Source organism: Macrosteles quadrilineatus, unplaced genomic scaffold (assembly GCF_028750875.1).
Source record: "Macrosteles quadrilineatus isolate MER2022 unplaced genomic scaffold, UCM_ALF_1.0 Scaffold_9__3_contigs__length_116548681, whole genome shotgun sequence".
Classification (NCBI taxonomy): domain Eukaryota; kingdom Metazoa; phylum Arthropoda; class Insecta; order Hemiptera; family Cicadellidae; genus Macrosteles; species Macrosteles quadrilineatus.
In genome coordinates, this window is record NW_026542602.1 from 35,161,955 (window position 1) to 35,186,935 (window position 24,981).

General features: G+C 36.6%; 1 protein-coding gene across 1 annotated transcript in view; it reads left to right on the plus strand.

The window, feature by feature from the left end:
- The window catches only part of LOC129002698 (pre-mRNA-splicing factor ATP-dependent RNA helicase PRP16), a 40,525-nt gene extending 15,808 nt beyond the window's left edge, over positions 1-24,717 (plus strand). The window contains exons 12-22 of the mRNA XM_054430695.1: positions 782-928; positions 4,971-5,181; positions 5,912-6,130; positions 6,683-6,842; positions 9,486-9,636; positions 10,308-10,479; positions 10,978-11,119; positions 19,196-19,356; positions 19,936-20,090; positions 21,154-21,371; positions 24,135-24,717. Coding sequence (XP_054286670.1) covers positions 782-928; positions 4,971-5,181; positions 5,912-6,130; positions 6,683-6,842; positions 9,486-9,636; positions 10,308-10,479; positions 10,978-11,119; positions 19,196-19,356; positions 19,936-20,090; positions 21,154-21,371; positions 24,135-24,216 — 1,818 coding nt within the window. The 3' untranslated portion in view covers positions 24,217-24,717. The remainder of the gene's footprint in view (positions 1-781; positions 929-4,970; positions 5,182-5,911; positions 6,131-6,682; positions 6,843-9,485; positions 9,637-10,307; positions 10,480-10,977; positions 11,120-19,195; positions 19,357-19,935; positions 20,091-21,153; positions 21,372-24,134) is intronic.
- The last annotated feature ends 264 nt before the right edge of the window (positions 24,718-24,981 follow it).

A 24,981-nucleotide genomic window follows, 5' to 3' on the forward strand; every position in this document is an offset into this window, starting at 1 on the left:
TTGGATAGTAAGTTAACCACCTCATTCTTTAATAGTTTGATTTTCTCCTACCTCATACCTTATGATCTTTCAAGTAGAGACCACTATCACCTCAAGATCTATTGTGAAATAGATCTGCCTGATAATCCAGATTGTTTCCTAAAAATAAAACTCTCTAGTCCTATTTGCTTACAAAGCTGACAAGCTGGTTACCGGTAGCTTTTTTGATAAGATACATAACTAGTCTAATTTTTTTGTGCTTTTAAAGTGTGTTCTGAAATATTAATCAGGGTATTAAACTGACTGAGAATTTTACTTTGAATTAAATGACCAAGAAAAGGTCTGGCTTGTACAAGAGGTTGTATGGAAAAGAGAAATACGTAATAATCGTCAGAAGCTTATGACCTAGTGTCCATTTATTAACGGTGTTTGGTTGGTTCCCTTTTAAGGTTATTAATAAGAACTACAAAGTACCATTGTAGGGATCAATGGGTGTTGCCACAATCACGGTAGATGATATTTCTGCAATTGTGGAATAAGATCACAGTGTTGTCCTGATTTTGGGATAAATGTAGGGTCGTTTACTGTCATAAAAATACTGTGTTTTATTTTGTTATGATGTTCTATTGCATTTATCAATCTGAATTTTTTTAAATCTAAATATCCAGTCCAGTCAAATTTTGTTCAAAGTAGAAGGAATCTGCTGTACGTAAGTCCTAGTGGTCTAAGTTATAATTCAACAAATCTCCAATTACTGGATCTATGCCATGCTGCTAGCTGCTACCCACTACTTTGTTGACAGGATACTGTGATCAAATACATGACTGATGGTATACTGTTGAGGGAGTCCCTCAGGGAAGCAGATCTGGACAACTACAGTGCTATCATAATGGACGAGGCTCACGAGAGATCCCTCAGTACTGACGTATTGTTTGGACTGCTTAGAGACGTACGTAAAACCACAACACGTAATACCACAATCTTCATATAAATCAATTGTAGAATTCCTCTGCAGTAGTAAATAGTTACAAAGCTATTAATCTCTTAAATTTTATGTGTGGAGTAAATCAATAGACAATATTTTAAATACGTTTTCAGCTTGAATTTATTATTATTTTTTAAACTTTATAAAATTGTGTTGTACGGAATAAGGATAAGTTGTCTATAAGTCCATCCTGCAATTTTCCTTACTCACTGTTTTTGAAAATTTCTATGATTGGCTATCAAAAAATTACTTTTATCTGTCTGTCCATCTATACTATTATACAATTGAGGTGGTGTCTGTCCGTCTGTCTTGCTGTCACGACTAAAATACTAAACCAATATAGCCAATACTAAGCACATAGATGGTCCATATATCTAGGAATGTCTTAGGCCTATTCATTTCCCTGAGTTCCCTCGGGCAAAGCCCCTTGGATGTCTAAAGTTTTGAGTTGAAGCAGGAGAAAACTTACAATGTTTAACGTTGTGTTGACATTTAAATATAAACGAACAGAAATGCCAAATGCTTATTTCACAATTTCAGGCAGATGATCGAAACAAATGAAATATAATATTTTACACAACTATGTGGTAGGTTTATTTATTCAAAAACTTTGTCATGGACTAATTATTCTAAAACTATATAATTGATTATTGAAATAAAAAAAGGTTCTATAACAGTTGCTGTATCAACCCAGGCTCAGCTTTCGATTTTTTAATGTGTCTAAGTTATAAAAATAATGTTATTAATATATTTTCATGTAAATAGTATAACAGGTTCTATAACCAAAATTGATGACTATGGATTTAGAGGCATAGCACATGACCTGTTTGAGTCTTATCTGGCAAAACGATTCCAAAGAGTTAAAATGTTCAATGATGACAGAATTGATCATTTCTCAACTTGGAGGGAGGTTGTCTGTGGGGTGTGGCAGTGATCTATGGGTTTGCTAAATAGCCCGGGCAAACCGGGCTCAGGTACAGAGCCCGGGCTGTCATCATAGCCCGGTAAGCCCGGGTTTGCCAAATAGCCCGGGCAAACTGGGCTCAGGTACAGTGCCAGGGTTGTCATTATAGCCCGGTAGGCCCGGGATTTCCAAATCGCCCGGGCTAATGTCTGTGGCCCGGTGGTGGCGGGCTGATATCATAGCCCTGTAGGCCTATGAAAGAAAAACCATTTTTCCAGTCATAGGTTGTTTGTTGTTTCAAACGGGGCAATATTATAGCAATAGTAAATGGGGAGAAGTTATTTATTTTCTTATTTATTTTACATAATATGTATATACATATTTGTTTCTTTTTATAAACTTTATAAAGAATGTTTAATTTAGTGTAAGTTTAAAATTAAGTGCCAACCGAACAAACGGTTCATCCTACCGGCATTTTAGTATTTATGAACTATTGTTTCATAAAATGTAATTTTTGGGGCATCACAGCCCGGATGTGCCAAATCGCCCAGGCCAATGTCTTTAACGTGCTATATTATTACTTTAACCCGGTAGTGACGGGCTGTCATCATAGCCCGGGCTAACCGGGCACAGGTTTACTGGCCGGGCTGTCGTCATAGCCCGGGTTAGCCAAATCACCCGGGCCAAATAGCTTGGGCAAACCGGGCTCAGGTACAGAGCCCGGGCTGTCAACATAGCCCGGTAAGCCCGGGTTTGCCTAATAGCCCGGGCAAACCGGGCTCAAGTACAGAGCCCGGGCTGTCATCATAGCCTGATAAGCCCGGGTTTGCCAAATAGCCCGGCAAACCGAGCTCATGTACAAAGCCCGGGCTGTCATCATAGCCCGGTAAGCCCGGGTATGCCAAATAGCCCGGGCAAACCGGGCTCAGGTACAGTGCCCGGGTTGTTATTATAGCCCGGTAAGCCCGGGTTTGCCAAATAGCCCGGGCAATCCGGGCTCAGATACAGAGCCCGGGCTGTCATCATAAGCCCGGGTTTCCCAAATAGCCCGGGCTAACCGGGCTCAGGTGCAGAGCCCGGTTTTTCATCATAGCCCGGGAAGCCCGGGCTTGCCAAATTGCCCGGGTTAATGTCTTCAGCCGGGTGGTGACGGGCTGTCATCATAGCCCGGGCAAACTGGGCTCAGGTACAGTGCCCGGGTTGTCATTATAGCCCGGTAGGCCCGGGTTTGCCAAATCGCCCGGGCTAATGTCCGTGGCCCGGTGGTGGCGGGCTGTTATCATAGCCCAGTAGGCCTATGAAAGAAAACCCATTTTCCAGTCATAGGTTGTTTGTTGTATGAAACGGGGCAATATTATAACAATGGTAAATAGGGAGAAGTTATTTATTTTCTTATTTATTTTACATAATATGTATATAGGCCTACATATTTGTTTCTTTTTATAAAGTTTATGAAGAATGTTTAATTTGGTGTAAATTTAAAATGAAGTGCCAACCGAACAAACGGTTCATCCTACTGGCATTTTAGTATTTATGAACTATTTTAATTTATTAAAATGTAATTTTTGGGGCATCATAGCCAGGATGTGTCATCATAGCCCGGTAGGCCCGGGTTTGCCAAATCGCCCGGGCTAATGTCTTTAGCCCGGTGGTGACGGGCTGTCATCATAGCTCAGGCAAACTGGGCTCAGGTACAGTGCCCGGGTTGTCATTATAGCCCGGTAAGCCCGGGTTTGCCAAATAGCCCGGGCAATCCGGGCTCAGGTACAGAGCCCGGGCTGTCATAGCCTGATAAGCCCGGGTTTGCTAAATAGCCCGGACAAACCGGGCTCAGGTGCAGAGCCCGGTTTTTCATCATAGCCCGGGAAGCCCGGGCTTGCTAAATTGCCCGGGTTAATGTCTTTAGCACGGTGGTGACGGGCTGTCATCATAGCCCGGTAGACCTATGAAAGATAGCAATAGTAAATAGGGAGAAGTTATTTATTTTCTCATTTATTTTACATAATTTGTATATGCATATTTGTTTCTTTTTATAAAGTTTATAAAGAATGTTTAATTTAGTGTAAGTTTAAAATGAAGTGCCAACCGAACAAAAGGTTCATCCTACCGGCATTTTAGTATTTATTAACTATTGTAATTAAATATAATGTAATTTTTGGGGCATCATAGCCCGGATGAGCCAAATCGCCCAGGCCAATGTCTTTAACATGCTTTATTACTATTACTTTAACCCGGTAGTGACGGGCTGTCATCATAGCCCGGGCTAACCAGGCACAGGTTCAGTTGCCGGGCTGTCATCATAGCTCGGTAGGCCCGGGTTTGCCAAATCGCATGGGCCAAATAGCTTGGGCAAACTGGGCTCAGGTACAGAGCCCGGGCTGTCAACATAGCCCAGTAAGCACGGGTTTGCCAAATAGCCCGGGCAAACCGGGCTCATGTACAGAGCCCGGGCTGTCATCTTAGCCCGGTAAGCCCGTGTTTGCTAAATAGCCCGGGCAAACCGGGGTCAGGTGCAGAGCCCGGGCTGTCATCATAGCCCGGTAAGCCCGGGTTTGCCAAATAGCCCGGGCAAACCGGGCTCATGTACAAAGCCCGGGCTGTCATCATAGCCCGGGCAAACTGGGCTCAGGTACAGTGCCCGGGTTGTCATTATAGCCCGGTAGGCCCGGGTTTGAGCCTGGTAAGCCCAGGATTGCCAAATCGCCCGGGCTAATGTTTGTGGCCCGGTGGTGGCGGGCTGTTATCATAGCCCGGTAGACCTATGAAAGATAGCAATAGTAAATAGGGAGAAATGATTTGCAAATCAACACTCCACATTATCTTTTTGAAGATGACACTACAACAATAATTATGGGTCGAAAACTTATTCTGACACCGTGATACTAAATTTACAAGTTATTAAACCCTGCTATTAGTAAACTTCCAGTTCGCCAAAATTCTAGTAATGAGGTTAATTTGGGAGTTTAAGGCCAACAACCAACCATTGGAATAATGTGTACAAGTAAAATCTAATTGAATGGGACTACAATTTTTCTTTTTAATTTAGATATTTAGGTACCACAAAACCCTAAATGAAGCTAAAACTCGTTATTGATTCTTCAGGTAGTAGCACGCAGACAAGATCTCAAACTTATAGTCACTTCTGCTACGATGGACGCTGGTAAATTCTCCACTTTCTTCGGCAACGTTCCAACATACACAATCCCTGGCCGCACATTCCCTGTGGAAACGTTCTTCAGCAAGAACCCAGTGGAAGACTATGTGGACGCTGCAGTTAAACAGGCTCTTCAGATACATCTGCAGGGACAAGAAGGTAAAGTAAGAGATGGGCCGGGGTAAATAGCTCTATTTTGTTTACAGAAGTTATAATTTTAGAATAAAAACACTAATAATTATTCTCGTAAATTACAAAAGGTAAAACAATACTTTTGACAACTCATCTACAGACCAAAACCTTTCTTTGGACACCTCTTTTAAGTTTCTATGCCCAGCCGTTCTCTCAAATTAGTGGGGACAAAGTTTCCAATTAAATATTTAGATTCACCCATGTTAATCTAATGGGAGAAACTCCAACTTTGATGGCCTGTGGGGCAAAGCCCGAGGATTTTTATTACAGGAATTGGTGAAAGGGGGCGTCTACACAAAAAATACTTTATTTTGACACGTCGTATGTAAAAATCCGTCCATTATTAACGGAGGAGTAGTGTTTCGTAGAAATCGCTTTCACATATTATAAATAAGGAAAGGACTCTCCATAAGAATATCATGGGAATTTTTAATTTGCAATTTTTTGAATTTTCTCCGTAACCAATAACCTTACAAAAACACTTTGGTGTACTAAATTATTTGTTTTTTAAGCTATTTAAAATTGTCTAGAGATGAATTGGGAAACTTTGTGTTTTGAGGGCCAAATTTGAGAAAACCCATTTCTTACTATTATAAAACCAATAGTAGGATAACCCTATGGATTTTAATTGACAGCCCCAAATTAAGTGTTCTAGGCTATGTTAAGATTGTATTTAACCTCTGATGTAACATTTCAGGAGACATCCTGATATTCATGCCAGGTCAAGAGGACATTGAGGTGACGTGTGAAGTTTTGGCAGAGAGACTGGGTGAGATTGACAATGCTCCACAGTTGTCAGTGCTGCCTATCTACTCTCAGCTACCTTCAGACCTGCAAGCCAAGATATTCCAGAGGTCCCCTGAGGGACTGAGGAAGTGTGTGGTTGCTACCAACATTGCGGAAACCTCACTCACAGGTAAGTGGGAAGTGGGAGTTTCCCACTCTAGGGATTATGGTAATATCAGTCCTAGGGTCTGCAAGGTTTGGTATTAACATATTTAGGCACTGATGGACAGCCATTCCGCTGTTCCCCCAACTGTTTAACCTTGGCAAACTGAGAAGCTGTTTTGAAGATTAGATACCAAGATACACCAAAACCTTGTCTTCTCCATGTACCTCAAACAGAAAAGTTTGGAATAATTGTAACTGTATCTGACGCATGAATGTTTTCTAGGAATATTTACTTTAAGAATTCGTTTATTGTCTATTAAAAATGGGTTTCCTGCTGATGGAACCTGTTTTTTCTCTCGTTTTAAATTGCTCTGGAGGGTCTCCATGATTGGATTTTTGACATTAGTAGTACATTAGTCCAACTTCTTGTGAACTCATCAATGAAGCTAGATAGACTAATAGACTAGGGTAAGTTGATGTAATCATTAACAATGTGAAGAACTAGCTTCAACTAACTTATTTACCATCCCTTATTGCTTTGTTTGTTATCACACCCCATGTTACTTGTGTGTTACAGTGGACGGCATCATGTTCGTGGTAGACTCCGGGTATTGCAAGTTAAAGGTGTATAACCCTCGTATTGGTATGGACGCTCTACAGATCTACCCCATCAGTCAGGCCAACGCCAATCAGAGATCTGGTAGAGCCGGGAGAACCGGACCTGGTCAGTGTTTTAGGTAGGATGGTCAAATTTGTTTGAAAAAATGTTGTTTTTGGGCTGTTTCTATCTCAAGCGCATTCATTACCATAGCCTTACTTGGTAACTTGATAAATACTTCAATTAAAAAATCTTGCGTTCCAGAACTGTTAAAAACTGCAGTAATTAGACCAATTTATAAAGCAGGAAGTCATGAGAGCTATTTGAATTATCGTCCAATATCTATTTTACCAGCTATTAGTAAGTTAATGGAGCGATATATTGCAAATAATTTGATTGGCCATTTAGAAAGGAATAGTATTATTAGCAAACAGCAATATGCATATCAGAGGAAGAAAGGAACAAACGAGCTACTTTTAGATTTTACAGATTATATAAATGAACAGCTTAGTGAAGGAAAACAGGTTTTAGTAATATTTATAGACTTTAGTAAGGCATTTGATAATTTAAAGCATGAGACAATTGCAATGGCTCTGGACACAGCAGGAGTAAGAGGGCAAATTAAAGACCGGTTTTTAAGTTATTTAATGGATAGAAAATGTAAGGTTAGAATTAAGAGTACATATGGAGAGGAAAAAATCTTAAGGTATGGGGTACCCCAAGGTAGTATATTAGGGCCATTGATATACTTGTTGTATGTTAATTCACTTCCTGAAATATTACAATTTAGTAGAATATATATGTATGCAGATGACACTGCGCTTGTATTATCCCACAAAAACATTCAGGAAGCTACCGAAAAAATGCAAATAGATTTCTTAAGTTTAACCATGTGGTGCCACGACAATGGTCTAGCTATAAATGGAGATAAATCAAAGTTAATGCACATACATTCACCGTCATACAAATGCTCAGAAATAAATGTGAAATTCCATTGTCATGACTGCTTACACAATAAACAATTTGAAAATGCTGCATGTGGGTGCCTACCATTACAGAATGTAGTGAATTACAAATATTTAGGTATAACAATTGACCACAATATGAAATGGGATTTACAAATTAAGACAGTAACAAACAGGCTACGAGTTTGTGCAGCAAAATTTTTCTATTTAAAAGATTTTTTACCTTTTACAACAATGAAAATCATATATTCAGGCATATGTGAGTCAGTGATTAGATATGGCTTAAGATCATGGGGATCAGCATCACCCACAGCCATAAATCAAATAAAAACTGTGCAAAATAGAATCATAAAAACTATGACTAAGCTTGCCTCTACGGTTTTGTCAGAAAACCCTCTGCTCGGATATAGGATAGTTGAGGTATTACCAGTGGATGTATTATTTGAGTATATAATTTTACTTGATTACTATTTCTCAAATGAATTTAAAGTAAAAAATGACCATAGATACAATTCACGCAAACAGTTTTATATTGTTCCTAAGACCACAAACAAATTTTCAAAAAGAGTTAGAAAATTTCTAGTTCCAACGTTTTTTAATAGATTGCCAACTGAAATAGAAAATATAACTAGTTTTAGAGTCTTGAAATCTAGGCTTAAGCATTGTTATCTCAATAAATTCATTTAAACATTGTTTATTACATTACTTTCTTTTTATATTATTGTTAAAGTTAAAATCATTTAATGCACGTTATTTATTTTAGTATTGTCATCTCAAGGAATCCATTAAAACTGGTTTAATATTGTTGTTATAAATTATTTAATTATTTATTTAGTTATGTATTGTTGTATTGTTAAAAAAATTATTTCATTATATTATTGTTAAAGTTGAGAAGTATTTAATGCATGTTATTTATTGTTATATATTTTATTTATTTAAGATAATTGTTTCAAGTTGTTTTTAAAGCAAGCTAGTCTTATATAGAAAGGTAGAGAATAAGTCAAAACAACAAATAGCAGATCTTGACAAGAAACAAGGAAAACCAGAGTGTAATATGGAGAAGACTGACCAAGGGACAAAGTACATTGTTATCTAGAACAAGTTTATCTCTATGAGCTGCAGACAAGCCAATTTTTCCTGGCTTTTGCAGCAAGCTTTGTTTATGAAATGTTGTAATATTTTTGAGATTTTCCAAATAAATAAATAAATAACTATTTTACTTGGAATTAGTAGTTTGCTTTAGCAACATTTAACTACTAGTTTGTGTAGGACAATTAATATTTGATATACTAAAAAAACCACTGTGCAAAGCCATATTATCTGCTGCTTTTTAGAACAAATATAGTTGTGTTTTCATACTTCCATTAAATACTCCCTATTTCTCTTTTTTGTTTTTATGTGTTCTCTCATATTCTCTCTTCCATTCTTTTCCTTCTTCTCTTCGTACTCTAGAAGACTGTCAATGTGTGAATATTTATATTGTCTGATAAAAACAACCAAAGCCTAAAAGCCCTACTTTGATTTCAGCCTGGACTTTTCAAGCATTATTGATCTACAATTTGGCTCAAAAATGTCATTATCAATTATTATTATCAACTATCAATCATTGAGATGGGGACGCCACCTAGGTGCATATTTTAACCCAAATATGAGTGAAGGATGAGTGTAGAATGGTGTGTGATGACCTGTGTAGCTTTGTTACTTTATTACTCAATAAAGTCAGTACAAGTTTAAATTTTATTAGAGCTATTCAAATGGAATTTCCAATTTATATTCTCACGGTTATAATTGCATTTAAACTGATGTGTCTGGTGTAGGTTGTACACTGAGAGACAGTACAAGGACGAGCTGCTAGTCACAACAGTCCCTGAGATACAGAGGACCAACCTGGCCAACACTGTGTTGTTGTTGAAGAGTCTGGGAGTGCAAGACCTGCTGCAGTTCCACTTCATGGACCCTCCTCCCCAGGTGAGCTAACATTTACCAATCTAGTCAAAATGAAATTATGGAAGCAACAATGGGACAATCTAGGGGATCTTGGCTGGACATCTAGATTGATCACTGTGATCTCAGGGACATCTGAAAAACCTCCTGCCAATATCTGGACCGTCCTTCTATCTCATCTTGCGGGGGGCAAGACCACCCTTATATCTTATCTTGCAGGGGGCGGGCCAAAGCCACAAAGCACTTCATCCGAATGATACGACCCCAATAACTATATTTCAAATAAGTTAAAACTAATAATAATAATTTAATATTTTTAATATTTTTGTTGTTTTATTAAAAGACTTAAAACATCCAAGCAACTGGATATTGAAGATCATTCCCGTGTCGGGTGTTATATTTATGAGTGTAATTTTCCAACATAAAGTCCTTATAATTTCTTTTTACAAAGATGCACAGTTGAAAAATATTAACTGCATAAATGATCAAGAGTTTCATCTGAATAAAAAGGGGGCGGCGGCTGAGAGTGAATGTATCTAATCTATAAGATTTAAAAGATCAAGTGAATTCCTCTATACAAGATCAGTGAAAAGTTAAGTACTACACAGTTCTCCCATTACCTTTCCTTGAATCCTTCCTCACAGTCCACAATACTCAAGACACAGTAATGTGAAAGCAATGGAACTATATTCCAGGACAACATCCTCAACTCTCTGTACCAGTTATGGATCCTGGGAGCCTTGGACCACACCGGGTCATTGACTCCTCTAGGACGTCAGATGGCAGAGTTCCCTCTAGATCCTCCACAGTGCCAAATGCTCATAGTGTCTGCTGCCATGGGTTGCACAGCTGACATACTCATTATTGGTAAGATGGAAGTACAGTTAGTTTATCTTTTTTTTAATTTTTTGAGGGCATCAAATCAAGTTCAAAAACTTGTCATGGAAATAATTAAGTTACCTCCTGCAACTAAGGTTACTTTAAATTGTTGGTGGTTTTAAAGCTTACTGTCACCATTGTACAATGCATTTCTTTACTGGTTTTAAGACCCTCAGCCAAAACCTATCATTATGGCTTGATTAAAATTTACTGTTGGCTGTGTTTTTATCCTAATTATGGTTGAGAAAGTCAGTATTGAAAGCTAAGCATTTACTTATGTATTTCCTATTTATTCCAAAAGCTGGTTCTTGGCTCTAGCCATTTGGAGTTCAGGTATTTAAATCAATATTCTATTGTCTACAGCAAATTCTTAAAACAAGTATTTTAAGATTTTGAACTACAGACCATACAGGCTTGAACAATTTTTGAAGAAAAGTTATGTGAACATTATAAATTATCTGTGTATAACTCCTGGGTTGTTCGCAGTGTCCATGTTGTCGGTTCCGTCCATATTCTACCGACCCAAAGGAAGGGAGGAGGAGGCAGACTCAGTCAGAGAGAAGTTCCAAGTCCCAGAGTCTGACCATCTCACTCTGCTCAATGTCTACAACCAGTGGAAACAGAACAAGTGAGTTGCACCATTGACCCACACACCCCATTTATATGGGCCAGTTGTTGTAGTGATTTTGTATCAAGGAAGAACTGGGACCGCGTCTCGTTGTCCCTCCGTCTCGTTGTCCCTCCGTCTACTTGTACCTCGAGGCCTAGGGACAACTAGTCGTAGGTACAACTAGACGGAGGGACAAGTAGACGGTGGCTCACCCGACTAGTTGTACCAGCAGATTTTTAGGAGGTACAACTAGACGTAGGTACAAGTAGACGTAGGTACAACTAGACGTGTATCCCACCGACAAGTAGTATCACCTAGCTTGTACGGATGCGACCAGTTGTCCCTACGACTAGTAGTCCCTACGACTAGTAGTCTCTACGACTAGTGGTCCCTCCGTCTAGTAGTCCCTACGTCTAGTTGTACCTACGCGTATTTTGCGTCCTTATAGTCTAGTTGTATCTATCCTTCAATTCGTTACCCTGTTTAATTGATTACTGCACGAGTACTTTTTAATAATACCCTTAATTAAATCAGGAACTGCAGTGTTCCGAGTCGATTGAGTATGATTGGCAAATATTTTTCACCGCAATACGTTGTTTTAGTAGTTTTACAGACGTTAATTGGAGGCTGAAAGCTACGCATTGCTGTCCAGGGTCGAAATGGCAGCTATAGTTGTGATTAAAATTTCCCAGCCCTAGTACCGAAAATCGCTTATTTAATTAAAACATTTATATATATCATTAAATATACAAGCAGTATATCCCTAATGAATTGCAATAGACCGCTGCCCAGCAATTATGTATTACTATTTTTGCTGATTCCTTTAAATATTTTTTCACATAACCTTAAAGTATTTGCATTGATTAGTGTGCATATCTTATAGTTTACAATGGATTTCCCAGTGATCAATGAACAATGAAGTGTACAATGAAGTTGAGGTCCAGCGGTTGAAAACTCGACAAAAACTATGCAATGTACTACACATACTTCTCCATTTAACATACACTGTAAATAATAAATGTGATTGGAATATGTTCCATTTGTTTTGATTTTATTTTCATAATTAGTTGTTATTTCGTCACCAGCATAGCAACCCGTTAAACCCATGTTAGTTTGAAACATTTGTAATTCTTTTTTTATGTCTTTTTAGCCTATTTTAATTTATAAAGGCATTCTGTAGATCGACAGGAAAATACATTTCCACCGATATGCGGATATTTTCTGTGTGATGTTCACGAGCTGATAAAAAGGTTGTAAAGAAACATGCTTGCCTACATTATTGATATATTTTCTCAGATTTGTATAGTGTGGTGAAAAACAGCAATCGTACCACGGACCGATTTCATCTTCGTCTCGAACTTAAAAATGATCCCGAGCTGAAAAAAAGTCATTTTCGGCCCCAGGTACGAAATATACTCTTAAACTATCGTAGGATCGGTGAATACTAAACTCTATCTTGGAATTACATACACTCGCTCCTATCTTTAAGTTTACGTTGTTGCCATACAATAAATGTATAAATAAACACAAAAATTCACAAGTTTTGTTGTAAGTACCTATATCATGTATAAATAAAAACATACAATAGCATCATGTGTAAGTGTATTCTGTAAAACTTTAAACAAATATTAGTAAAATAGTTTTCAGGTAAACTATTGTTGAATGAATTAGTTTTAAGTTGTTAAATTAACCTCGACCCGTGCTATAATTTTAATGGAGTTTGTCCGGAAAAATACCATGGTAAAATTAAATCAAATAAATAAAATCAAAAGCAATTCATAACAAAAGAATAATAGATACAGAATGAACGTAATTTCTGAAAATCGACAGAGCCTACATATGCGAAGCCTGTGCGTGAGGACCAAGTTGACTCAATAATTGGCAATTTGTCATAGTCTTGTAACATAATTAACTACCACTACTATAATTATCAATACATTTTCAAAGGAGAAACAAACGTCCGATTATTTCTAGGCAGCCACAACAGATAACTTTAGAAAACTACGTTATAAGAATTAGAACAACTCAAAAATTAAATTGTTAACATGATTTGTTTAGCCTAACGAAGAAAATCATGAAAACCAAATTTAACTCCCATAAGAAAAAAATGGGGAGCAATTTCGTTTACGTATAAGCCGAGTGAGATAATAGAAAAATATACGCCGATGCTTGATGGCAAATCTGTGCGTGCATACCTTTAATTTGAGACCTCAATAGTAAAAATGGTCGGGTAGCAGAGCCAAACGAATAACCCATTTTCTTAAATTTATAAGATTATTTAATTATTTATTTATTTTACTTGACTGTTAATACCAAAGCAAAAGCTTCAACTTCGTATGCGTCCGGATTACGAATAAACCTAAAACAATCTTACACCAATTTACCAATAAGTTTAATAAACCAAAATTGCACATACTCCGGACAGATTTCTTATAAAGAGATGCTATGACAATATGATCAAATCTCTATTTAATATAGTTTAGGTTGTGTATTGATTAGTCAGGACATTGATTGAATAAATAAATATTTAAACAGTATATATATATACTAAAACATAAATACAGCACAAAACAAACATATAAAACATAAATGTAAAACATAAAACATAAATGTACAGTACATAAATAGCCTAATTGTTACAATAAATTAACAATGATCATTTGTTAAATTAATCAGTTCAATGTTATTTATATAATTCGACCATAAAGATAGGCGAATGTCTCTCGTGTTTATTAGGACAATAACACAATATACCTTATTGTTGATTCAGGAACACGCCATGAACAGCTATTTCTGAGAAAGGTGAACGAAATACCTGTTGTAAAATGCAGCTAAAGACATCTGCTACAACGTATTTGACTTATTGTTTAATATAAGCAAAACCATATAGATTCAGTACTTGGAAAGGCAAAGGAAATATTTTGTAAACAGCGTACAGAATGTCCCGTTAATCCCCACACGTTACTCAGAATGGACTTCATTTGCAAATTCTTAGAGTTTCCTTTCACAACAATCCATTCCAGGCCAGTTATTGGGGGTGTTGGGTCAGCCCTCTATCGCGTAGTTGCGAGAAAGTGATTGGCCTCCAATCAACCTAAATATTGTTTTGATTTTACGTAGTACTGTGGTAGTTGCTAAAAAAAAACTCTTTCACTCACAGTACAGTATTAAACATTTTCAAAAAAATGTTGATTATATCAAACTGTTATGAACAGTGTGATTTTTTTATTAATAACATAAGCTTTTAGTTGAGTATTTTAAACTTCTTGAATGACAAAAGTTTTAATGTAAAACAGATCTATAATCTGATGTACGCTGCCCAACAAAGACGTTATTTATTTATTAGTTTTGAAATAATTCCTGGTAATACACATAGCTTAAAAATTAGTCGATTTCGAGAAACAGGTACACTACATTATAGTGCAAACAAAACGTAAATAACACTTAGATTTTCAATCCATTACTGATTTTATACTGATTTTAAGTCTAAATCTACACAGGCAACGTAACTTATGAAATACTCTTAGTTTATGAAGGCTTGGTATAAAAAGTCTTGTAAAGTGCCATTCTTGTGTGTTCTCTGGTTAGGAAACTAGCCTTAATATTTAGTTGTTTATGATATAAGCGGTCTGATTCATACCTACAGTGTATTCAGGTTTTGGACTGGCTAGGCCTATATACAAATATTCATGAGTGTTCGATGTCATCATGAGCGTTGGAATGTTTACCTAAAAAAAATGTCGTAGTAGAGGGTGATAGTGTAAATCATAGCTGTTCCCTGGTCCATCGGCCGGTGCCTCGAGGGATAATGACCGACGGACTAGGGATAGAGCTGATGACTCATCCGGTCATGTGAACATCGATATATTAACTAATACTATTTAATAGTAACTAGGTGAAACTTGTCGAAATCGACGGTTACTTTCAAGGATTACGTTAATTCACCTAACTGCGTTAAATTGGATAAAATATAGGCTACATATTTTGAGCATTTAGCATTGTTTAAAGAATAATAAGTGTAAAAACAATATTGATATTAATTGCGTTAGTCGCCAAATTCGGTTGATCATTCAATGAATAAAATATTCCCCTTACCGTACGTCATCGGAGTTATTATTAGTATGTCATCTGGTATCTCTTCCTTTTGAAGAACCTTTAAATAGTATTAAAATCGTATTGGTGGATCTTTTGTAGTTAAACACTTCCGTGATTTCATCAGTGTAATATGATTTTATTTGAAAAGAAAACTTTTTTTGGGAAGACATATTCAAAGGGAGGTCAGGTATATCCGTTACAGTGTAAGTTTGATTTTTCCTTCGTCACGTCGCGTCAGTTCATATCTTACTTCTGTGCCAACGAATGCACCCTCTAGCTTACTTTTGAGAAATTTATTTTGAGGTTACTGTTGAAGCTGGAATTTCTTGACATGGGGGGTTTCAGTTAGTTGTCTCAGCCTTATCAATAACATAAAGTTGTCAATATAATCTCTCTACGGAATGTTAGGTGTAGTGTAATACTTGAAGTGAAGTTGGATTTTATTCTTGAACTGTTAGGGGCCTCCTATTTCATACGGCCTTTTGACTTTATTGGCAGCAAATAATGCAAATGACATAGCAATGGGACATTTCCAAAAACCAAAAATACTGTAAATTGGCTGTTACGTATTCATTGACGTTTAAATATTGTTAATCAACGTATTTTATAAAGGATTATGTGATCTAGTTTAAATGGAATATGACCTTTCTGTCATGACAGTAGCTGCATAAATAGTATTTTCTCTCTGTACCATATCTTACAGCCAACATGTCGTGTTATTTTCAATAATGTTACCAACCCAGTGCGCCAAAGTTCGTAATATAGGCAGGTGCAAATAATTTGTCAAGATAATAATTGTCAAGATTTGTCAAGAATTGATGGCCTTTTTGATAGAATATTTAAAATCAATCGCACCTTTAGGAGGAATACCACCACATAATCTTAAACTAGGCTAATAGTAGTTTTTATGTTGATCAGAAACAAATATAGCGATACGTTTGGTCAATGGGATGCTTTTACTTTACACTAATTTTGTTAAACCTTTCCAAAAGGAGCATAAACGTAGAAATAATAACTTCGTAGGGATGCTAATTTAGCGGTTTTGACCAAGAACTAAGCTTATCTCAACACACCTTTATTTGCCTTTTCATTTTTGACGAAGACGATTTCCAATCTTTCAATCAGGGAAGCCTTTTTATCATCATTATCATCAAACACAAGACCAAAGCTACCTTAGTAAACCAATATTTATTCACAAACATGTTTGCTGCCTTTAGTAGTAGAGTTAAACCTCTGGAGTAATATAAATTATTTATTAAAAATAACGTCAACAAAAGCAAAGAAAGACTAATAACAAACTGTTTTTGTACAAAATATATATTGTACTGGGATTTCTAACCTGACATAGATAATTTGATTCTGAGTTTGTTTAAATATTATAATAATTTGTTTTGTATTTGAGCTTTTTAGGGACTTTTTAGGGACTGGTTCGGTTATGCGCAATATTATATGCCTATTTAGTTTTCAAACCAGCTTTGTTGAATTGTGAATGTGTATTTATACTAATGTGTATTTGGAATACGCTATATTTATTTTTTTAATCTAATTTATTTTTATAAGATATACCTTTACATTACTTTTCCTTATTATGTGACTTATTTTTATATGTGTTGTCAATGTTTAGACCTAGAATTCATTGTGATGTTTGATCTCGGCTTGGCTTAGGAGTATGCACAATGTTTTAATATTTCAACACCAGTTACTAACTATAACCAGGCCCTTAGTAATATTATTTAAATGAAACACTTTGTTTGTTAAGGATATGTAATTTGGCTGACAACTAACTGCACTCACGGTCAAAGGAATTTACAAGGGTTGGAAGGGTAGCCCGCCTAAGCCATTTGGAACCGTGTCGTAACACTTCGGCCCAAGTAACACTTCGGCCCAGTAACATTTCGGCCCGAAACCCTCAGATGTGGCCTACGGTCCAACTCTCTACCTGCCCACTAGTAACACTTCGTCCCAACAAAATATTTGACAGGTTAGGTTAGGTTAGGTTAGGTTAGGTTAGGTAAGATTCCACCGATTCTCCGTCATGTGAGGTCAGAGGATGCAAGGGGTGACGGTTGGGCGACATTCCACCAGAGGGTGGTTGCAAAGTATACAGGTCATGTACCTCTTACTACCTGAACTGCGTTCCTCAACCCTTGTCAATTTTTCGCCGGGCCGAAATGTTACTCCATTAGCTTATTTAATCATCTGTAAAAGCGAATGGGACGAAGTGATACTGTTTTTCTAAGAAATTTGAGTTTGGCCGAAATGTTACTGGGCCGAAGTGTTACTACATCTTTGGAACTGCACTCACGGTCAAAAATCGGTCTTTCACGGCTGAACGCTTCGCTAGCCCCTTAGTCATCTGTTTATTCCGTCCTCTGTCTTACTTTATCCAATACTTATATTTAATACACGTTTTAGTGTCTGTCCCAATAAATACAACAATAACTAACCTAACCTAACCTAACCTAACCTAACCTTTACAAAAGAAGCTTCGTTATAATAAGAATATAGCCTATCATGTTATCGTTATACTATGCTAGAATTTTCTGTGCACATATATATGTGTATTTTTTACAATGTCAGTAGTAAGTTTATTTTTTGACGTTTAGATTAATTTAATCAAAACTTTTCAATATATTTCAACTAATTTAATAAGTTTTAATCAATTCAATCATGGTGTTGCACAATGTGATATAGGCTAATTAAAAACTGACCGTGAGTGCAGTTCCAGTACCTCCAGAAAGGCTCAAAGTGACAGTGAGTGCAGTTCCAGCCCTCCCTGTAAGGCTACAGTTTTACAATTGTCTTAGTTTACTGAAAGGTAGATGGAAAAGAAACATATGCCATACACTGCATTCCCGGCGCCGGGGACGTTTCGTGGAAATACATCTCACCCCCATCCCTCCCGTAGGTATAAGTAAATGCCAGATATGCAAGATGTCAGTTCGTCTTGAGCAGTGGTCATAGAAGTTGGTGAATTATCGTGCTGAGCTATGTCTGCTGTGTCTTTTAAATCGAAATTTGGTGGGGTTGGTGGTCAGATGATAAAAGTTTTGTGTATAAACCTAAGAAGTAGAGTTTAAGTGGAAAAAACAATGATAGCAGATCTTGACAAGAAATAAGGAAAACCAAAGTGTAATATGGAAAAGGACTGACCAAGGGACACAAGTACGTTGTTGTCAAGAACAGGGGTTTCTCAATGAGCTGCAGACAAGCCAAATTTTCCTGGCTTTTGTAGCAAGCTGTTTATAATAAATTGTTGTAAGATTGTATGATTTTTAAAGAAATAAAATTAATCTCTTAAACCGGTGACAAGTTGAAGGGGAGATACAACTAGCCGCAGGTACAACTAGACGTAGGTAGAAGTAGGCGTAGGTACAACTAGTCGTAGGTACAAGTAGTCGTAGGTACAAGTAGTCGTAGGTACAAGTAGTCGTAGGTACAAGTAGTCGTAGGTACAAGTAGACGCAGACGTATGAGGTACAAGTAGACGGTGACGTTCCCGACTAGTTGTACCTGTAGATTTTTAAGAGGTACAACTAGACGTAGAGACAACTAGACGTAGAGACAACTAGACGTCCACACCATCGTCAAGTTGTCTCTACAGCTTTGGACGGGGTACAACTAGACGCCTGTCACCAAAATGCAGCAGGTACAACTAGACGCCGGTACAAGTAGACATCGCCCCGGAAGAACTTAGTTAGATGAGCCACTCACACAGTGTGCTGTGTCTAAAATTTAGTTTACTCCCTTAGATAGTTGATTTAGTCTACTTAAAAGATGATAGCAAAATAAGTGGTTTTATGAGTTTGACGTGGAGAAAAGTTGGTGTATTCTACAGAAATAAGTACATATCATAGCACTCTTTTACTTTTACTGGATGGTACTGATAACTGGGCTGGATTGATAACTGATTTAGCCTCAAACCAGTTCCGTTACACAAAATTAACGTACAATTTATGATTGCTGCTGAGTTCATGGCATGTTTCTCCTCTGCCTCAGCTATTCAGCGACGTGGTGTAATGAACACTTTATCCACATCAAGGCCATGAGGAAGGTGAGGGAAGTGAGACAACAGTTGAAGGACATTCTGGTCCAACAGAAGATACAAGTGGTCAGCTGTGGCACTGACTGGGACATCATCCGCAAGTGTATCTGCTCTGGTGAGTCACTTTGTTATAAGTTTAAGGTATGCACATTTCTTAAATTAGTATTCATTATGTTGACATTAGATAGTAATTAGGTTAGGACTGTTCTCTTACAAAAATTGTTAACAAATGCTAATGGTGTTCAAACACAAGAACACAAATAGAGAATCGTCAGTAATCTTGAATGGTAGTTGTACCAGAATTGCATGTTCTATTTGTTATTTTACCAGCAGAAATAGACAAATACATATTGTTAGACATCCATTTATTAACGGCATTCTGTTGAGTCTCTTTTAACACCGTTAAATCAAGTAGAACAATTTCCATCACTAAAAATAATGACGATAACACCAAGATTGGTGTTCTGTTTGGATTCTTTTCACGCTGTCAAATCAAGTAAAAATAATGCCATCAATGGAAATGATCATAACACCAAGATCGCAAGAAGTGTTAAAGAATGATTCCATGATTAGGGAAGATGTTTACAATTTTGTCTCTTTTTCTAAATATTTTGTAAACTAATAAAGTTTTAGAGTTGATTCAAAAGATATGATATGATCATAGTTTACTCATATCATATGTGTACATTTGCAGCATACTTCCACCAAGCAGCCAGACTGAAGGGTATAGGAGAGTATGTGAACTGCAGGACAGGTATGCCTTGCCATCTCCACCCCACCTCTGCACTGTTTGGCATGGGCTTCACTCCCGACTATGTGGTCTACCATGAACTCATCATGACAGCTAAGGTACGTTGTGGGAATAATGTGTTCACCCGTGTAGTCAATAACATTGTAAACAATTAGCATGTGGATGTAATATTGTAGTTTTGCCATTAAATAAATTTAAAAAAAGTTTGATCTGCAATCTGTTGTTCAAAAACTTGTGAAGGTTGAAACAGAAAATTACCAATCTATAAACCAAAATCAAAACATGAAAATTGAACCCCAAATCTAAATCTCGAAACCTAAACACAATTTTTTTCCTTTCCTAGAGAAGATTACCAAAAATACAGATAATAATCAGATGTTTTTCATGCAATCGAAACTGAAAGAAATTTAATTCCTGACTGACATAATAACATGAAATCAGTTCAATTCAGTTCTGTCAGACAGCGGCGCACACCTAGGTGTGTATTTTAAGCTGGATATGAATGTGTGGATGATCTGTGTGGCTTACTTACTGACTAGGATGAGCTGTTTGATTATTCAGTGAATGAGTAAATAAAACACTTTAAAAAAAACTAAAAACATCAATTTTGATTAACAAAAAATACTTAAAATAAAATCAACTCCTGAAATTGACATACAAACATGAATAAGATACTTATTTATACATATATTTAGCGGTCAATATTCATGTCAAATATTTATGTCCAAAAATGTTAGCAGTTTAGTTTTGAGTTTTGAAACTCAAAACTTGCCAATCAAATTTCAAAATAGAACCTTGTGTACATATTTTTACTGGTTTTGAGATTTGAGATTCAATTTTATATTAGCATATCAATATTAAAAGCATTTGGTTTGGAAAATTATATACATTATTTAGGGTGATTGTGTAGATACAGAAAAATATATAGTTTTCTTAAATTTTAATTGGAAATTAGACCAAACGGCGCTGAAAAGAGAAATTTACTAGAATGGTGGAAGAATGTAGCTGATGTTAGTTAATGTACCCTAAATTTTAATACTGTTTCTTTTTACTAACTTTTTCTAGGAATTGAGGCAGTTATAAAGTAGATTTGTTCCCGTACAGGTCTAGTTTGGTTTCAAACCTTGTTTGGTTTTACAACTTATCAATTTCTGTCCACAGGAGTACATGCAGTGTGTGACGGCTGTGGATGGACACTGGTTGGCCGAGCTGGGGCCTATGTTCTTCTCTGTGAAGGAGACTGGTCGCTCGGGCTCTGCCAAGCGAAGGCAAGCCCTGGAGCACCTTCATGAGATGGAGGGTCAGATGAAGGCAGCTCAGGAAGAGATCAAGGCGAGACAGGAGGAGGCGGAACGCAAGAACCAGGCCAGCGTCCGGAAGTAAGACTTTGATTGTTTGTTACCACTGTAGTGCTATCTTTTTGGTTATGATGGATAGAAGTAGACCTTCTATTCCTAGTTAAAGTTGTAGTTAGATTTAGAATAAAATACATATAGTTAGCTAAGTATCCTACGGAGTGTGCTGATGTCAGTTAATGCTTTCTGTTGTATAAGCACACTTTTAACTAAGTTATATGCCAAAAGGTATGCTTATCATCATTAACTACAGCATCAATATGTTACATTAACAATTACAGTAGTGACAACTAAGGGAGGAGATAAGAGTTTTGACTACAACACACTATGTGAGTGTACAACACACTCATTTAACTATGTTCTTTTCAATCAAAACATTTGAGCTACTGCCAGTGCACAGATAGCCTATATATAGTCTACTTCAGTATCTACAAGTTAATGGTCCTAATTACTTCTTTGGCTATAAAAACCACTCAGTAAGTGGCTTCAAAATAAATGTCTCTTTACTCATTTCTGTCTGCTGCTTAAAGTTTAGTGCCAGGTATATCAATGTACTTTTAACCTCCTTGTCGAACCTCATTTTCGGTCTGCCAGATAGTCCTCTTCCTTCTGGCTTTACCAAGCAAACCCATTTGATTATTAAAAACTCTCTCCTCCACTCATGTCCTGTCAACCCTATACAGTGTGTAAATTAAGTATGGAAACAAATCTGTATTTTTAAAACCGAAATAGATAGAAATATTCTATTTGTGGCAAAAATAGTTAACAAAGATTCTGCAATTTTTCACATGAAAAATATTTTTTTACCCCCCTAACAGGGTAAGTGGTAGGGGGTGACTTATTTTTTTCAAATAGCAACCCCTATTGAGTGACCCTTCATTTTGAAGAGTTTGTCAAAAGAAACACAATGACGCAAATCCGAGGTGAATATCTCACTCCTAGCTAACATGGCGGATATTCCAAAATGGGCTTTTTTTTACAAAAATTAAATTTTTCATTACCCACCATTTAGGCTAGGGGTGAAATATCTACCTCGGGTTTGCGTCATTCTTTTTCTTTTAACAAACCCTTCAAAATGAGGGGTCACTCAATAGGGGTTGTTGTTGAAAAAAATAAGTCACTCCCACCCCCTACCCTGTTAAAGGGGTTGAAAAAATATTGTTGATTAAAAAAATTGCGGAACCTATGTCAACAATAAATTCCACAAACAGAATATTTCTATCTATTTCGGTTTTAAAAATACAGATTTCTTTCCATTATTTGTGAAATTGGTGCTTTTCACGTACAATAAATCAAATTTTGGAATATCCGCCATTTGGGCTAGGAGTGAGATATTCACCTCGGATTTGCGTCATTGTGTTTCTTTTGACAAACTCTTCAAAATGAGGGGTCACTCAATAGGGGTTGCTATTTGAAAAAAATAAGTCACCCCCTACCACCTACCCTGTTAGGGGGGTAAAAAAATATTTTTCATGTGAAAAATTGCGGAATCTTTGTTAACTATTATTGCCACAAATAGAATATTTCTATCTATTTCGGTTTTAAAAATACAGATTTGTTTCCATACTTAATTTACACACTGTATACAGCTTTTAGCCATTGCCAAAATATTTTATAATTTGGGGAATATTTTATAATTTGTTTATTATCATTTCGGGGGAGCGAGTTGGTCTAATGGTTAGAGCCTTCAGTCCCTGGTTCAAATCCCACCAAATCACCAATGGATTTGATTGAATTAAAATTGCCGCGCCCCCCTTAAGTAATGTGAAAAACAATCCCTGACTCGTGCCTAGCGTCCTAGGACAAAAAAATGCCAGAAGATTTTATAATGAGTTTTTACATAGGTCCCTTAAAAAACGTATTCAAGAAACTGGCAACAGACAAACCCACTAACTCTTCTAATGGGTTTTCTGTAAACGGTTGGATGCTTGGATTTTGAAAAAAGAACAATCTTATCTTTGCAGTTTGCACAGGTTGAGCTTACACAGGAAGTAAAAGAAAGAAAATATTTTGTTGTCACTGACCATTTTGTGGATCGCTGAAATGGAATAGTGCTCACAGGTTTGCAACTGTGCCAACCTGATTAGTTGTTCACCAAATTCACTTCAAATACTAGATCCTTTAAACCTACTCTACACATGTAACTGTTTTCCATTTAAAATTCATTGCTTGAACAGCTGAAGCATACAACGTGGAAAAAATGGTGATATAATTAATGTAATATTGATACAGAACGGGACCTTATTGTTGCAGTGATTTTTAGATTTGTTTCATTTTTCATGTAAAGTTTAAGGTGATAGAGAAACAGCTTATCAAACTGTGTCTGGAGGCAACAACTCAAATTCCTCGGAACACCAATGGCTTTTAAACAGCTAGACGTGATAAAGACATTACCCTTTTGTTCATCTACTTTTAACACATCTAGCCTATTGGTCTACTTTGAATGAATGAATGAATGTTTATTTCCACATAATATATACAGAAAACTATAGCACACTTTTTAATACAAAATACTTACAAAATAAAACTAAGACGAAGAATAAAAAAGAACATTACTGTATAAACTAAATTAAATTGATTGTATGAAATACAGCAGACATAGGCAAGTGCTGTCTGTGCGTCTGCTGGGAAAATACATAACTTATCTGGTTAACTAAAAGGATATGTCTTTCAGGCAATGATAACCTACTCTATCGGATAATACTCTCTATTTAAAGCCATAATATTTTGCTTTTATGATTGTGTTATTAAATTTGCTAGGTTAAAAAAATGTTTTTATTTTTTCAGGAGTGAAATAATAACTCCAGGTGCCCGGGAAGAAGGAACCCCTTCTACGCCTAGGAGAACACCTGCCAGACTGGGCCTTTAATTTGCCCGTTAAATGTTCTACAATGGCCATTATTGTACTTCAATAGCAATAGTAGAGTTCCTATCCGTATCCGGATACTTTTATTTGAGCTGTATAGATAGACTTTCCTTTTGGAAAGTTGACTTCCTCAGGAGTTACAAGTCAAAACATCAGGGGTGGATGAAAATTGAAAGTCAGACAAGTCTCTTTGATATAAATTAAGTTGTATTTCACACATTAAGTATGTTTCCATTATTAATTTTACTATTACTACTACAGTGGAACATCAGTTGTTAGAGGACTAGGGTCCCTGAGGTAACCCCATCCTGATTACCAAAATGACCTTAAAAAATGTCAGCACATACTATTTAAGTAAAATTTGAAATTTGTAAAGCCCATTTGTAATTATAAAGAGTCTAAAATAGAGATAAATTTAAATCATTTTTTATGTTCAAGCACTTAATGATATTTAATATAGCAACATGTATACAAAAAATAGTAAAAACATCAGACACTATTGTGCTTTTAAATATTGTGTGAAAGGTTTTTAAACCAGGTTCGCTGTTAAAGTTTAGAGGTTATGATTGGCTGTCGTTTGGCAGCCGTCTATGCTTAAAGGGCGTAGTAACACCCCCCTTTAATGACTTAAAGAGTCATACCAACTAAACAACCTGAAATACACCATTCCAAGTTATCAAAGATCAGACTAGAAGACATTAGGAAGCGAAATAGTGATTTTCCTTTAAAAGGGCTCATCTCGACTTATGCCCTTTTGGCAGCCACAGC